General features: G+C 37.8%; 1 protein-coding gene across 1 annotated transcript in view; it reads left to right on the top strand.

Annotated features, from left to right (window-relative positions):
* Nucleotides 1–7,440, top strand: part of LAMA4 (laminin subunit alpha 4) — a 199,818-nt gene extending 192,378 nt beyond the window's left edge. Inside the window, exons 36-38 of the mRNA XM_044003053.1 lie at nt 407–500; nt 2,020–2,139; nt 6,982–7,440. Coding sequence (XP_043858988.1) covers nt 407–500; nt 2,020–2,139; nt 6,982–7,127 — 360 coding nt within the window. The 3' untranslated portion in view covers nt 7,128–7,440. The remainder of the gene's footprint in view (nt 1–406; nt 501–2,019; nt 2,140–6,981) is intronic.
* Nucleotides 7,441–17,914: the final 10,474 nt, after the last annotated feature.

Raw genomic sequence — 17,914 nt, 5'->3', positions numbered from 1 at the left:
TTCAATGATGTATCAAATGTAAATAACTTATCTGAGTTCAAGTACATTTTTATCTGTTAAATCATGTAAAATATCCATAAAGGAATGCCATGTATTGTCTGTCTTTGCTATTCTCTCCCTGTGCTTTCTTTTTTTTCCCCTAAAATCTGTCACTGTTCTGGATTCTCATTTAGGGACTTGAATATTTAAAGATTGCTTGATTTATCTGGCAAAAGAGTGTCCCCTAGTGTACAAGTATAGAATTCTGTCTGAAGACAAAGATGGGTTGTTTATCTTTATCTGTTATACGATATATTAGGAATCCTGTTTCAATAAGGAAAATGCCAAATATAACTGAGGGAAAAAGCAAGACATAAAATAATTTTTGTTAATTAAAATGATAAATGATTTTATGTTATTTTTACAGGTCATAACGAAGGTCAACAATGGCATCAGAGACTTTTCTACTTCAGTTACACCCAAACAGAGTCTCTGTGATGGCAGATGGCACAGAATCACAGGTAAGTAAATGTGAATGGTCTATGTTTCCTTGAAAAGAATGGACTTAAGGGGGCAGCTAGGTGGCACAGTGGATAAAGCACCGACCCCAGATTCAGAAGGACCTGAGTTCAAATTTGACCTCAGACACTTGACACCTACTAGCTGTGTGACCCTAGCAAGTCACTTAACCCTCATTGCCCCACTAAAAAAAGAATGGACTTAAGCACTCATGGATGAGGTTGAAACCCATGTGAATATAGACTGTGAGCAATACTATACATGGTGTGATTATATGACTAAAATAACCAAGGAAAGTAGCAAAAAATGCTTATACTTTTGGCTAAAGATATGTTGACTCTAAATATTTTCTAGAGGTTATTATCCCATTCTTCAAGTGATGGAACATGCATGTTGCTGTTTTTAATATAATCAAAACTATTACATTTTTAATTCACTCATTGTTAAATACCATATTCATAACATGTTAAAAATCTAGTTGAGGGGGGAAGCTAGGTGGCACAGTGGATAGAGCACTGGACCTGGATTCAGGAGGACCAGAGTTCAAATGTGGTCTCAGACACTTGACACTTACTAGCTGTGTCACTTAACCCTAGGCAAGTCACTTAACCCTCATTGCCCCGCCCCCCCAAAAATCTAGTTGAGTGAATGATTAAGAACTACATACACTGAAAATATGAATTATAAAAGAGAAGTATGCAAGATTTTTTAAATCATATACGTTTTCCAAAGCTAAAACATATAAGAAAAGTCTTCTAATTATTTTCTTATCCTGTAACTGAAAAATGTCATAGCAATTACTTAGTAATATTGATAATAATAGCTGATATTTATATTGAACTTTAATGTTTACAAAGTACTTTTTGTGTACTATCTTATTTTTGTTTGTTTTTGTTTTTGTTTTTGCAGGGCAATGGGGTTTAAGTGACTTGCCCAGGGTCACACAGCTAGTAAGTGTCTGAGGCTGGGTTTGAACTCAGGTCCTCCTGAATCCAAGGCTAGTGCCTTATCCATTGCGCCACCTAGCTGCCCCCTATCTTATTTTTTAAAATTTACTTTTTTCACCATTACCTTCATTTCCAAATATATCCCTCCTTGCCTCCTGTCCAGAAAGTAATTCCTTATAACAAAAACAGTATTTCATTTGGTCCTCACAAATTCTGAGAAACAGATACTCTGAGTTTATTATTCCATTTTACAGACAAGGAAACTGAAGTTCATAGAGATAAATGACATGTCTTCTTGACACAGCTAGTGAGTAGAACTCAAAATCAAGTTGATCCCCAACTCTACTTTTCTTAATTTTGGTTACAGAAGAGTGAGATTTTCTCTGTGTGTTTATTTATATGTATTTATGTGTGTGTGTGTACACATATACATATATGTAAATATCTATATTGATATAGAGATAGATAGAAAGTGAAAAAGTATCCTGAATAATAGATATGTAAATTCTGCTTTTGTACACAAAGTATATAATGTTGGATATGTTTTATAATCAGTTTTTCTATTGTATTTCAGTTATTAGGGATTCCAATGTGGTTCAATTGGATGTAGATTCTGAAGTCAACCATGTGGTTGGTCCCCTCAATCCAAAATCAGTTGATCACAGGGAACCTGTATTTGTTGGAGGTGTTCCAGGTAAGATTTTTTTTTTCAGGGCAATGAGGGTTAAGCCAGGTAAGATTTTTAAGGGGATGAATTTACATTTATTAAGCTTTTACTATATATCAGGCATTGGAGAAACAAATATCAGGGTGGGGGGAGTTGAAACGGTGCCCAACTTCAAGGCATCAAAATAATAATACAGGAGAATGATGGTCAAGAAAGGGAGTTTTTGTCCTGGGAAGTCACTGGGATGGTGAGTGGACCTATTGGGCAGTCAATTAATATTCCCCAGAAGCAATGGTGTTATTGATTCTATTAAGGAAATGCCAAAACTTATTTCACACAATGGTCATTATGTTGTTGAAAACTCCTTAGTTATTTTCATTCTTCACCCAAATATGTCAAAGGACACTAACTAATTTCATTTCTTTAAAAAAAAAAAAGCATTCAAAGTTGTGCCACCTTACCTAAGATCACAGACAAATTAACAGAAAACTGGAAAATCCAATATTTCTAAGATAAAAGATTTTATCCTAAACACTCACCACTGCCATACATACACACACACACACACACACACACACACACACACACACACACACACACACACACACACACACACATATATATTTGTACAATTCCTCAGCACACCGCTTCCCCAACCACTAAAAACTAAGGAGGAAACTAATCAGTAAACTGTTCCAAAATCATGAGAATTTGGGACACACACACACACACACACACACACACACACACACACACACACGCCTGCTGTCACTGCCCACAACTTGCTAGAGAAGGAGAAGGGGAAATATCATTTTCCCTTTTCCAAAATCAATCTGAATCCACACGACAGCTGCATACATATGCCTTCTCATTCCAATGTAAAAATAATTTTAAAAGGAGGCTGCCAGCTGTTACCCTATAAACATTATCAGTAAGGCTACTGGTATAATCAATGAAGAATGCAGAATATTTTAGGGTAGTATTAAGAAAATATTTTAAGGCTCAAAAAGGGTTTTCTTCAAAACTTTTCTATGAACCAAACAAAACCTTATATCTTATTCATACCTACTTTCATTTCAAATATTTAGAAACAGTGGCAAAAGTCAAAATTCTGGGCCCCAAATAAAAATGATGAGGCCAGTAGAACAGATGTAGGATTAAGATTCCTAAATCTTTGCATCTGGGATTTTTTTTGTTTTTGTAGGGGAGATATGAGGATTTTTTCTTTATTTTCTTACAAAAACATTGAAGACTCCTACCAAGGCCTCCACATCACCTTCCCCAAATATTTTAAGCAAAAAGTGGGAGAGCACAAAAAAGGAGAATAGGGGAATAATCAATTAATGAATTCTACACTGGCTGCTTACAAAACATTGAGTTCTCTTTGCCTTTCTGGGTGTCTTCCCAAAAGCAGGAGAAACAGTGACAATAAGTATCTCAGAAGCTAGTGGAAATGATTTTTATAGGGATAAAAAGGTGCCCTTTTCTCATCCCCACCCCACCTCTTTAAAAAAAAAATTGCCCAAACCTCCATCTCCATCCTGATGCTGCCAGGCTCCTATTCTGAAATATGGCTCTAGCCCATTCAGAAAATCAAAACTGCTGTTTTACCTTCCATGATTTTTCTTTGATGTTCAAAGTCCAAAGGTAGCGGTGTCAAAGAAACATACATGATTTCTAAAGCTTACAATCCTTTCTACTTCCCATATATCATTGTACTAAATTCTTCTGTTCCCACCAGGCCCTGTCCCCAAATTAAAGAAGGGTGGAAAACATTAATGGGAAAATATTACAGGTGAAGTTTATAAGTAGTTTTATTGAAAAATAGTAAATAGTAGGTGGGGCAGCTAGGTGGCACAGTGAATAGAGCACTGAGCCTGGAATCAGCAAAACCTGAATTCAAAACTGGCCTCAGAGACATACTAGCTGTGTGACCCTGGGCAAGTCACTTAACCCTGTTTGCCTCAGTTTCCTCATCCGTAAAATAAGGGGGAAAAGGAAACCACTCCAGGATCTTTGTCAAGAAAAAACTAAATGGGGGCAGCTAGGTGGTGCAGTGGATAAAGCACTGGCCTTGGATTCAGGAGGACCTAAGTTCAAATCCAGCCTCAGACACTTGACACTTACTAGCTGTGTGACCCTGGGCAAGTCACTTAACTTCTCTACACACAAAGTAATAAGCTTTGCCTAAGTGGAATTTAGATTTTCTGAATGTTTCTAATCTCTCAAAAGTGCTTTACCATGTATTGTTTCTATGTTCCCAACTCATTTAATCATGCCTGTGCAATTAATAAGTTTAATCCATTAGCCCTCTTTAAGATTATTAAGATAATAATAAAACAAGCTTAACATAAGTCCCTATGCCAAACCAATGGACACCTGTACCCAATTCAGAAGAATGACATTTTTCATTTTCTTTGTTTACCTTCTAAAACCCCTTCCTCTGGGGGAAAAAAATAAGGCTCAAGCCCATCTGGATATGCATTTGGGGGGGGGTTGGGCAATGAGGGTTAAGTGGCTTGCCCAAGGTCACACAGCTGGTAAGTGTCAAGTGTCTGAGGCCCGATTGGAACTCGGGTCCTCCTGAATCCAGGGCCAGTGCTTTATCCACTGTGCTACCTAGCTGCCCCCTGAATATGTATATTTTATACTAGATTTGTGAACTTTCCTAAAACATTAAGACTTGAAAGTAATACATAATATGGAGAAAAAAACAGAAAAGTTAACGAAGGTCAATGATAGATTCACAATAAGTCTCTGCTCTAAAATAAAACACTCAAAATGAGTGATGCAAAGGTGAAATTAACTGTACAATCTAAGACACTCATGGAAATTCATAGCTAATACTTTAACAATGGAATCACATCATATACTAATAATTCATACTTAGTTCTTGGCCAAAAAAAAAAAAGGAAGAAGGAGAAAGATAACAGTTTAAATAATTTTGGCTCTTTTCCCCACCTCTAATACTGCAAGTGTATGCACCAGAATAAACACAAGATGGTAGATGCAAATCTGCTGTTTGCTCTAGAGGTCTCAGTTTCCACATACCTTTTAGTATTACTTCTCATCTCAATTGGTATGACATTAGAATCTACTCTTCATCCCCCACACAGATAATCCATTCTTTTTCTTAGAGTGGGAGAGCTAATAGTCGGCTTTCCTAGCATTTTGGTCCATTAGAAAGCCCCTTCTATATTCCCTTTGATTTGCCAGTGTCTTTACTCTTACCTTTGTCCTGTTTCTTGCTTTGAAAAAGGAAGATGCATGGTGTTTTCCCCCCTTTGGTCATTTCTTCTTTCACAACATAACTAATATGGAAATATGTTTTACACGATTTCACATATATAACCTATATCAAATTGCTTACCATTTTAGGGAGGCGGAGGGGAGGGAGGAACGAAGGGAGGGGAAAAAATTGAAACAAAAAAAAATTTTAATGAAAGTTTAAATGTCTTTGCATGTAATTGAAAAAAATTTTAAATGTTTTTTTTAAAAAGGAAGATGAAGCCATGCAGCAGAATGTTACCTCCTAAAATAATCACATATAAAACTTTTAAAATAATTTTTCTGTTAATCATTAATTTTCCTGCCAGCTAAGTTTTTATTTATTTTTTGTTTTCTTCTATTCAAGAAGAAGTCCTAGTTCTCCTCTTTCTCTGGGTCAATAATTGTAAGAAAAAAAATGAAATTTGCATTCAATTGTTTACACTATAGTTATTTCAATCCATCTACTCTCTGAGACATACTAACTTCTGTTAAAGAGTTCCCACCCCAGGGGTTTCATGAGGCTCAACTGGATGTAAAGCACTTTATGAACTCTAAATATACATACATCTACATCTACATCTACATCAAAGAGAGATCTATACATACACACACACACACACACACACACACACACACACACACACACACACACACACACACACACACACACACACACGCCAGGTGGTAATGGTGGTGGTGGTAGTGGTGGTAGTGGTGGTAGTGGTGGTAGTGGTGGTAGTAGTAGTAGTGGTGGTAGTAGTAGTAGTAGTAGTAGTAGTAGTAGTAAACATACAGACCTCAAATCTGGTAATGACTTCAGTCTCTAAGCCTTCTGTTCTGCTGAGTTCAAGGAATTTTATAAAGTAGTACAGGGGTGTTTAACAACCAGACTCTCAGTGGAAAAAAAAATGTATTTACACACTTTGGTTTAATCTCATTATTAATATTCTTAAATCTAAACAATGGACAAAACAATAAATCAAGCCTTTATTTCTGAAGTATTGACATTCATACAGAAAATTTAACAATCCATAAAGCACAGCACACCCCTAATCTACTCTCTTTCCAGCTATACCTATTTAACAATCCTGTACTGAAAGGCTAATTTTGATGTGTTATTTTCACCATACAGGATGTTTTTATAACCTAATCGCTGAGTGAAAATGCCAGGCCACTGTATCCTACAAATAACATTTCAACCTTACAACTAGATTAATTGAATCACAAATAGGAACTTGATCATGGAAATCAAGGCAGAGAAAATTTACTCATAAAATATATTAAATTGAGAAATTTTGTTAAGTCTGAATTTTACAGTTGGATGGGAACTTATGAAACTGTTACCTACTTTCCCTAAGAGCTGAGGTTTCACATGTGAACTGCCTACAGAAAAGAGAAGATGGGTAGTTATGGTCACCAGGGCTCTCTATCGCTTGGTTCTAATGGCCTAAAGTCATTTTCTACCCAATCGAATTTAGTTCTTAGCTATTATTTATGCACAAATCACCATGACCTTGCTTGCAGCATTACACATTATTTGTCACAGTTCAATAACATCTGGGCTTGGGATGCATTAATTCCTTTTCTTGCTCTTTGCAGAGTCTCTCCTGACGCCCAGCCTGACCACAAGCAGACCCTTCTCAGGCTGCATCAGAAACTTCGTGATTGATGAACGCCCAGTGAGCTTCAGTAAAGCCGCACTGGTCAGTGGGGCTGTGAGCATTAATTCTTGTCCAGTGGCCTAATATTAAGCCAAGCACAGCAAGCAAAGTACAAAGTTCTTTAGAGCACTGAAGAAACAAAAGCCCTACCATCAATAAGGAACAGCATCTCTTTTTCTAGACAGAAGTACCCATGTAGTAAATGAGGCTAAATGAGTCATGAGCCCCTGGAGTTGATGAAGGATCACATTTAGGATTTCTCACTTGGATACTTATTTTCCATCCTAAATATTTGCATTCGAAATCAAAAGGAGTGCTAAACTTCTGTGTACCGACAATGCACTTATTTTCTGTTGGTAAGGTATATTGTTTCTGTCTGTAAAAAATAAAAATCAAAATCGAGTTTCTAAACATGTCTTAGCTTGTGTTTTCTAAATGGTCATAGATTCACAGATTAATTTAATTGTCAGTTTTCAGGGAGATGTTATAAAAGCTTCATTCGATCTCAAACTTTGCCCTAAGCTTTATTTATCTTGAAAAGAGTTGCTAATATACATTAAAGAGTATATCTAGGCAATACATTTATTAGTGCAGTTCTGTTGTTCTGACAGAGTAATACTGAGTTTTTATGTTTGTAGCAGATATGAAGGGTTTTGTTTTTTTAATCTTCAAAAAAGGAGTTGAGTCCATTTTGCAAGAGAAGTACAGAGGGGAAATAGATAAACTGAACAAAGGAAAACAAATCTCCTTGTCCTTGTTTCCTTCCACGTGCATTTCTTGGTTGGGGGGGGGGGCAATGAAGGTTAAGTGACTTGCCCAGGGTCACACAGCTAGTAAGTGTCAAGTGTCTGAGGTCAAATTTGAACTCAGGTCCTCCTGAATCCAGGACCGGTGCTTTATCCATTGCACCACCTAGCTGCCCCCCTTGATTTATTTTTTAAATGAATCAGGGATTAGTATTATTGCTGGACTTCTCCATTAGTAACATTGATATAAAATAAGTGACAAATCAACAAATATTAAGCAACCTACCATGTTGAAGGCACTGTGCTTAAAAATATTATCTCATTTGATCCTCACAAAAACTCTCTGAGATGGATGCTATTATTATCATCTTTACAGGTAAGGAAATTGAGGCATTACAGAAGCTAAGTGACTTACCCAGGATCAAACAGCTAGTAAATGTCTAAGGCAGTATTTTAACTCCAATCTTCCTCCAGGATCAGCATTCTCTCTGCTGTACTACCTAACTACCTTGAATGTAGGGCTTCAAATGGCAATCAAAGGAACTTGTGCTTTAGTATTCATTTTGAAGTTGAAGAGTTGAAAACTCTTGAGCAGTTGACTGATATTTTTTAGAATAGCAATGTGTATGAAGGCTTGAAAACCACAAAGGAAGTTATTGAAATAGTCTGGATGACATCAATGCGTATATATACATAGGCATGTACATATGTATATGTGTGAATATACTGTTCTATTATATCACATTTTATTATAGATTGTAAGCCACCTAAGAGTAGGAGCTATCTTATTCACCTCTATATCTCAGACATAAAGGCAGCTAAGTGGCACAGTGAATAGAGTGTTGGGCCCAAAGTCAGGAACACCTGAGTTCAAATATGACCTCAGACATTTACTAGCTATGTGACCCTGGGGAAGTCACTTCACCCTATTTGCCTCAGTTTCCTCATCTGTAAAAGGAGCTGGAGAAGGAAATGGCAAACCCGTCCAGTATCTCTGCCAAGAAAACCCCCAAAAGGGGTCATAAAGAATCAGACAAAACTAGAAAATGACTAAACAACAACACATGAATTATCTCAAACCTAGCATAGCATTCTACTTACAAGAACCAGCTAGTGTGTGTTTATCAAATTTAATTTAATTCATTCACTTCAGGCAAGAGAATACATCAGAGACAAGGGAAGTAACATGGAAACTCCCTGACCAGATTTACTTTGGCAATAGGGTAGATAAACACTAGGACAGTCCTTATTAAATACAACCTGAGTTCCTAATTGGGTTCCAAACAGCTTTGTAGAATTGTCTATGGTGCCATGGTTTAAACATGAAGGCCATTTTGGTTAAATAACACTATTACAAAAAATTTTAGAATTAGATGGGGCCCTTGCAACAATTTGTTCCATCCCCCTCGATTCACAGATGAAAAACTAGACTCTAAGAAATCAACTTGCCCCAAGCCACAAAATGACTCATGGTCTCATGGTCAATCAGTAGCATGACTGGAATCAGGACCTAGATCTCAAGTTCTAGATCAGCAAGCATTCTTCTTACCGCATATGTTTATTGTCACTTAGAAGAAAACAGCAAATTCTTGACAGTTGATGAAGTCTTTGGGATTTCAAAGATAATAAGATTTTCTCATTTACATAACCTATCATATTATGCTGATTTTTAAATTACAATATATCATGGGTATAATATGGGAAAACTATGAATTGAGCTATATAAATGAGGTCATAAAAGGAAATAGAAAGGAAATAGAAAGAGTTAATGCCCATGAAGAGAACGATTCAAGTTGAAATAGGAGGTTGAAAGGGTAACTAAAGATTCTGCATTGAGAACAGAGTAAAAGAAATGAATGAATCCTTAAAAAGAATGCCATGCCTTGAGATAGTCCCAGGAACATTTCTGCTATGGATGAATTCTGCTTCTAGTAATGTCTTCCTTTCCTCTTTCTTCAGAGCATACAGCATCAAATACACTCACAGCAAAATCCCATGCCTCCAACAGGTCCCCAACTAATGGCTCTGAAAGCACATTGATTCATCTAGCAACTAATCTATTCTATGTTGACTAAGGGGTTATTCCTTGTGTTCCGTGGTCAATTAAAGAAGTTCCTTAATCACTTTGAGCTTGTAGGGTGGGGAGTCTTTATCTGGAGTCAGAAAGTCCCTCTCCACAGAGAGGATAGACATGTGTATTGACCTTATTGGCACCTAAAGAAGACAAAGGACCATGTCTGATTATTTTTCAGTGACTGGGGATGCCCAAAGATTATTTGATTTGCTGGGCTTCTTAGGAGGGCACAGTCAAGTTCCACACCAGCCTATGAAAAAGAGCCAACAGGTCAGCTCTGCTTTACCCCTCTCCCTTTGCACATTTCTTCAGGAATGAAGGGGAGGAGCAACCCTACTCCTTGCCTTAGGGCAGAGGTACATGGAGGGCCACATGTGCTTTCCCAGGTGAGTTCATAGGATTCAAGGCCATGGCAGACTGCCACGTTTCTGTATCCCTACATGTAAACATTCCATGCCCAAGAAATGGCATTAGCATCTAAGGGGCAGAGGAACAAGAGTTCCCTAGTGTACTGTTCTGATTTCTAAGTTACTATAGCATATCTTAGGTGTAATTTGGAAAACTATGTATGTAGGTATTGAGCTGTCTAAACAGGTTGTAACAGTAAAAGAAAGAAAAACAGAATTCCTACTGACCAAGAGAATGATCCAAATCAGAATGGGAAGTTGAACTGGTTTCAAAGGAGACTGGCTAGATCTTTTTAAACTGATACAGAACAAAGTGAGCAAAAATAGAGGAAAAATGTAAACAATGTCGTTATAAAAAAACAACTTTGAAAGACTTTAGGAAATGATAAACTATGATACCAAAGGCCTGAAGATACTCTTACTAGCTGTGTGATCTTCCCTGGGCAAATTGTTTAACCTTTGCCTGCCTCAGTTTTCTTAACTATAAAATGGAATAATAACAGAACCTAGCTCTCAGGGTTATTGAGAGGATCAAATGAGATATTTGTAAAGTACTTAGCACAGTACCTGGAACACAATCGATGCTTAATAGATATTTCTTTTCCTTCCTATTTCACCATTAGACTGTGAGCTCCTCAAAGGTACTATTGCTGGGGGCAGCTAGGTGGTGCAAGTTGATTCAGGAGGACCTGAATTCAAATGTGGCCTCAGACACTTGACACTTACTAGCTGTGTGACCCTGGGCAAGTCACTTAACCCTCATTACCCTAAATAAATGAATGAATGAAAAAAATGAATGAATTAGAGGCAGAGCCAAGATGGCAGAGGAAAGACATTAAATGCACAGGGCTCCTGATACAACCACCCCAAAAATAGCAATAAAAGAATCCTTGGGGCAGAAAAACACACAAAAATACAGGCTGAGAGTTTTCTCCAGCTATAGCTAGATCTCAGGGAGGTATGGTGGGCCACGAATAAAGCCTAACCCCGCAATTGGGCTGACACACCAGACACCCACCAGAGGAATTTGCCCCAGTACCTCTGAATTGGCTGCAGCACCGGCATCTTCTGGAACCAAGCACGGTTGGACTGAACGGCTGGCCCGGGGGTAAGTGCAGGGGTACCAGTGGACTGGGGGGGGGGGGGAAGGATTTGACTGTCCCACCCCAGCGGGGAACGAGGAAGAAATCCTGAGTGGCGGTAGACCCAGGTGGGGGAAGGGAGCAGGGGAGCAGTCTCATCCATGGGAAGGTGAGAACCACACCACAGAAAGCTTTGCTGGTTGCTTACTTAGTAAAGTAGGCCTGAGGTTATCTCCGGACAGGCCAGGTGAGATTAAAGCCTGCCTCCCCTCAACCCAAAACACCTGGGACCCTCTGAAGCTGAGAACTGGAGTGCAGCTGAGAAGCAGCCCCACCCGCCCCACCCACCCCACCCCCAGTGGAGAGTTTAAAATCAAATGAAAGTGAGGCCAGCCAGGCTGAGAAGAAGCCCAACCAGTCTCTGGGCCATGCTGTAGCTTGAAGAGTGTGTCCCGGAAGCAGCGCCAAACTTTAATAAGGAATTAAAAGCCAGGATGAGTAGACAGAGAAAGCAGAAGACCATCGAAAACTTCTTTGGGGGTAAGGCAGACCACAATACAACCTCAGAAGAAGAAAATAATAACAGGGTCAAAGCTCCAACATCCAAAGTTTCCAAGAAAAAATGAATGAATTAACAAATAAATGTTTATTGACTGACTAACCACCACCTGAAAAAGAGATGTACTTAAACATGAAAAATGAGTCATATGTCTTTTGGACATAGCCAATGTAGGAATTCATTTTGCTGAACTATACTATATGAACTATACTTATGCTTGAGGGTGTGTCGTTGGGTTTTTTATTGCTCATTTAGGGAAAGGGGAAGGGTGAGGGAACAATAATGAATATAAACAAACAAGGAAATGAAAAAAGAAAAATGGAACGGGAAAGGGAGAAGAGAGCCAGTATATGTTTTTTAAAAAAGGGGGGGGGGGCCTGGGGGAAGAGTACCTGAAGCAGCACATGGCAGAATGAGATATCAACCAGTATTTATTATGTATTAATAGTGATTTCCCACTTCCTAAGATCAAAATTATAGATTTGAAAAGGTCCTCAGAGTCCATCAAATCCAATCCAACCCCCTCATTTTACAGATGACACTGAAGCACAGAGTTTGAATGAGCTGCCCACCATAACACAGGCTAAGTATCTGAGATGATATTTGAATCCCAACATTCTTTTTACTATCCCAAGTCCCCTTTCTGTTTTGCTGATCAAAACCTTTCTCCACCTTCTCTTCCTAAGTCATTCTTGTCATTTCTTTGTTATTCCATGTCTTGTCATTCTGTGTTCTTCCATAAATCCTGCACCAAAGCCCTTCCTCGGGGTCTTCTTATATTTTATGGGTACTAGTGGAGTACTCTGGGTATCCAGCTCTTATCCCTCAAAATTGTACCTTGACCTATCCACCTCCTTTGCCAATCATACATTTTGACAATATTCCTTATGCTACTTCTTGAGGGCAGGCCACCATTAGAAACCTATTACATAGTAGGAAACCATGGGAGGAAAGTAGAAATGAATACATTTTATTTCCTTTTTTAGGTTTTCTAAAGTGTGATTATAGCCTAGCTTCTTGATTGTTCAATACCTTTTTAAAAATCAAGTTGTGGAAAGATTAGGTGTACTAATATACTGTTCCTGAATCTGTCAGTTGGTTGAACCAATCAAGAAAGCAATCTAGAATTATGCCAAGGTGGTGACTAAAAATGTCTATACCCTTTGACCCATAGATCCTACTACTTAGGTGTATTTCCCAAGAGTTTTCATTCACACTAAAATATCTATAACAGCATTTTTCATATTAGCAAAAAAGTGGAAATAAAGTAGATACATACCAATTATGGAATGGCAAAACAATTTGTGATAATGTAGATTAATATTACTGTGCAGTAAAAAATGATGTAAGACCAGCTAAGTGGCTTGATGGATAGAGTGCTAGGCCTGGAGGTAGAACAACTGATTTTCCCGAGTTTGAAACCAGCTTCAGACACTTACTAGCTGTGTGAACCCCAGACAAGTCACTTAACCCTGTTTGCCTCAGTTTCCTCATTTATAAATTGAGTGGGAGAAAGAAATGGCAAACCACTCCAGTATCTTTGCCAAGAAAACTACAAATGGGGTCACAGAGTCAGACATAACTGAAACTGAACAGTAATAACAACAAAGAAATAATGAAAATGAAGAATACAGAAAATCATGAGATTTCCATCAACTGAAACAAAGTTAAGTAGAATGACTTATTGAATTTAAACAAATAGAAGTAAAAAGAATGTTTTATTTATGCCTTTTTTTACACATTAGTAATTTTCCAACATATCCCCTAATAGAGACCTCCAATGTAACAAAGAAAAACATCTCATCAAAACCAAGCCAATAAGGTGACAATGCAACATTGCAGCCTATGCAACATTGGTATCCATAATACTTTCTCAACTCCAACCATCCCCCAAGGAGGGAGATGTGATTATCATCAGTGTTCTGGAACCAGTATTATTCAGTGTATTTCATTTGGTTGCCTTTCAGTATTGTGTCCATTTACATTATTGTAGTCATTTCATATATTGTTCTGAATTGGCTTTTTCTGCTCTGTACCAATTTATACAATCCCCATCTTTCCTATGAATCCTTCATATTCATCATTTCTTATAGCCCATTATATTCTATTACATTCATACAATTTGTTCATTCACTCTTCAATAGATAAGTACCTATTATTTCCAGTTTTCTGTTATCATAGTTTGCGGTAACAGATGAATTGTCTTTGACCTCTTACATATCTAGTAGTAGCCCTGGATTGAAAAAGCTTTAAGAGCTTGTTATAAATTTGATTTGGAACATATTATTTTGATTTGAAACATGGTGGTTTCTACCAAATTCTTGTGGACTTGGGGGCTATCTTGGCCCAGAAAATCTAAGCACCAAGGAATCTGGACTAACACAAATTATCTCTGATTCCCAACTGTTTTCAGAGAACAGTCTAGTTATGGTTTATACTACACTATTTGTAATGAAAAACCTCTTGAGCTTGATCTAATCCCAAACCCCGAAATCCCTCTATAGTGTCAACAATAGTGCATGTGTGCTTATGTGCTTATCTTCCCATAACCCCTTCAATATTATTTCTATCTTGTATCATCTTTGACAATTTGATAGGTGTGAGGTGAAAAATTCAAAGGTGTTTTAAGCATTTTCCTCCTGCCTCCATGCCTCTTAAGATCTTTACCTTCCTTTTAATGTTCTAATCAAGAGCCAACTACTACAAGGAAGTACTCATCTCTGCCCTTGAACTATGATGCAGAAGTAGGTATAGGCGATAGAACTGCCAAACAGTGTCTGGACCTACATCCATTACTAGCACAGGGAAGCCCTGTAATCTCTCTCTGATCACTTGTCAGGTTCCCTTACCATTTCAGGCTTGAGAGCTCCCAAAGCTTGCTACTGCTTCTGTCATTACAACTCAGTCCTACCACTGATGTTTCAACCACATGGGCTCCAGGCCAACCTCCTCTTCCACAATTCTCTTTCTGACCTTCTATGTTGTCTTGGGATGGAATAATGTCTCACACTGACCTTTTGATAGTTCTCATTCGATTTGAGGCATTAAAGTTGTCTGGAGAGGAATGTCGGTAGAGCTTCTTTATTCTACCTCCTTGGCTCTGCCCTACTCCAGTGATCTCTGAGGTATGAACATTTTAGTCATTTGATACATTAGTGTTCCCATCTTCCCATAACCCCTCTAATATTGACTATTCCCATGTTTTGCAATCTTTGCCAATTTGTAGTATGAGGTAAAACCTCAGGATTATTTTCATTTGCATTTCTCTTATTATTAGTGATTTGGAGGACTCTTTCATACACTTAATACTTTGCCAATTCTTCTTTTGAAAACTATTTGTATCTTTTGACCATTTTTCTATTAGGAAAAGGCATAATGTGTGTATACACACATACATGTAGAGATATATTGATATAGATAGAAGATACCTACATATTGGAATCTTTTTAAGGAATCTACTTTTAGTGTTACTTATCCTTTTTAGTTTCCAGTTAATCTATTTCTCTAATTTTTTATTTCTTTCTGTGGCCATTTTAGAGTTCTTTGTTAGCTTTCTATTTTTTAGGTACATATTGAGCTCATTTTTTTGTTAGGGTTTTTTGTAGGAATATTATTTTTCCTCAAGGACTGCTTTAGTTCCATCTCAGAAATGTTAGCATGTTGCTTTATCATTTTCATTTTCTTTGACCTATTCATTATTTAGTATTTCATTGTTGAACAGCTTCATTTGGGTCTGTCTTTTTTATAAGCTCCCTGAACTGATTACTATTTTTATGGTTTTATGGCCTACTATTTGCCTTTTTATATTTATTTGCATTCCCTGTGCTTTAATACATGTTTCATGTGGTGATGGGATATACATATTTCTTTTAGCAGTCCCATTTAGAAGACACCATGTCTTTTAGCTCTCTATTGTCCAGCAATTTTTTCACTTCCATTATTTTCTCTTTTATTTATCTGTGAGACTTATTCAGAACCGAGAGAGGGGCATTGAAATTTCCTGTCACTATTATGTCTTCTTGTAGCTTTGCAAATGATTTATGAAATTTAGATGTAAAGCTATTGAAGTATATCAATTTAATAATGATATTGGTTTGTTATCTATGGTTCCTTTCAGCATAATGTAATTTCCTTGTTTGTCCATTTTTGTTTTGAATGTTTGCTTTTGCTTTGTCTGATACCATGATTGCAGCTCCTTTTTTCCCCAACACTTCATTTTTATTATGATTGTCTTTTTTAAAAAATTTTCACAACAAACATTTTTTTCCAGTTACATGTAAGGGTAGTTTTCAACATTCATTTTCATAAGATTTAGAGTTCCAAATTTTTCTCCTTTTCCTCCCTCCCTTTCCTCCCACCTCCACAAGACAGCAACCAGGTTATATATATACAATCCACAAGTGCTCTTTTTATCAGTTCTTTCTATGGGTGTGGATAGTAAGTTTTGTCATTAGTCCCTTGGGATTGTCTTGGATCTTTGTATTGCTGAGAGTAAAGTCATTCACAATTGCTCATTGAACAATACTGCTGTCACTATGCACAATGCCCTCCCAGTTCTGCATACTTCACCACACATGAGTTCATGAGTCTTTCCCAGTTTTTCTGGAATCATCCTGTTTGTCATTTCCTATAGCACAATACCATTTCACTACAATCATATACCACAGCTTCCTCCTTCATTCCTCAATTGATGGGCATTCCCTTGATACTCAATTCTTAGCCACCACAAAGAGTTGCTATAAATATTTTTTGTACAATTTTTCCCCTTTTCTCTTTTTAATGATTACTATTGTTAATTTTCCCTTCCATCCTATTCCCTTCCCCATAATATTTATTGTCATCCATCTTCTTTCATCCTATCCCTCTTCAAAACGGATTTGCTTCTGTCTGTCCCCTCCCCCAATCTGCCCTTCCTTCTTTTGCCCCTCTCTCTTTATCCCCTTCCCCTCCTATTTTCCTGCAGGGTGTCCCCACCTGGGCCACTGCTACTCAAGCCTACCTCCTGGTTCCCAGCAGAGGTAAAAAACCCAAGTTCTGCCTCAGTACCAGCATAGACCCCTGTAGTCTCCCCGCTGCCAAAGGCTCAGCCCTCTCACTAGACAGTGAGCTTAGTTCCAGACAATACTGGCACTTCAGCTGATTCAGAGGCTCTGGGGGTCTCCTTCTCTGGTGAGGCCTTCTTGGGACTGGATCTGTGTCAGAGTGACTGTGGGGTTGGGCTACACTCCTGTCTCAGCACAGCAACTCCCTCCTTCTGACCTTCCAAGCTGTTCTTGGTTAGAAGATGATTTCAGCACATTCTTCTGTGGATTTTGCTGCTCCAGGCATTGTCCTATGGCATTATTTGGATGGTTTTTGGAGTGATCATGTCATGAGTTCGAGAGCTCACTGCCTTTCCTCCGCCATCTTCTTTTTTTTTTTTTTAAGTGAGGCAATTGGGGTTAAGTGACTTGCCCAGGGTCACACAGCTAGTTAAGTGTTAAGTGTCTGAGGCCGGATTTGAACTCAGGTACTCCTGACTCCAGGGCTGGTGCTCTATCCACTGTGCCACCTAGCTGCGCCCCGCCCCCCCATCTTCTTAAAATGTTTCTTTTAAGCAAGATTGAGGTTTTATTTTCTTATCTAATCTGTCATTCCTTTTTTTTTTATTGTTTAATCCTTTCACATTTAAGGGTAAAGTTATATTATAGGTCATAAACCTAATAAGTTTATATTTTCTTCCATTTTTCTCCAATATTGGGCTCTTCCAAATCAGGAATTTCTTCCCCTCTTCTTCTGTAAACACAGTATCTTCAATTATTTTAGCTTAATCAATTTTTAAGACAATTCTATTCCTGTTGGCTCTCCTCTCCATTTTCAAGCCCTTTTCCACACACACATTCTGTTACCATTCTGTTAGTTTTGCTCATTACTTTCTTCTTGTTCTTATCCACCTAATTTCTTTCCCTCTTTAGCCAATTAGAATTCCCTTTCTCCTCTTCAGCCTTTATGTTTTCAAATTTT

Source organism: Dromiciops gliroides, chromosome 4, assembly GCF_019393635.1.
Source record: "Dromiciops gliroides isolate mDroGli1 chromosome 4, mDroGli1.pri, whole genome shotgun sequence".
NCBI classification, from domain to species: Eukaryota; Metazoa; Chordata; class Mammalia; order Microbiotheria; family Microbiotheriidae; genus Dromiciops; species Dromiciops gliroides.
Note: the sequence above shows the minus strand (reverse complement) of the source record. Positions and strands in the feature narration are given on the sequence as shown.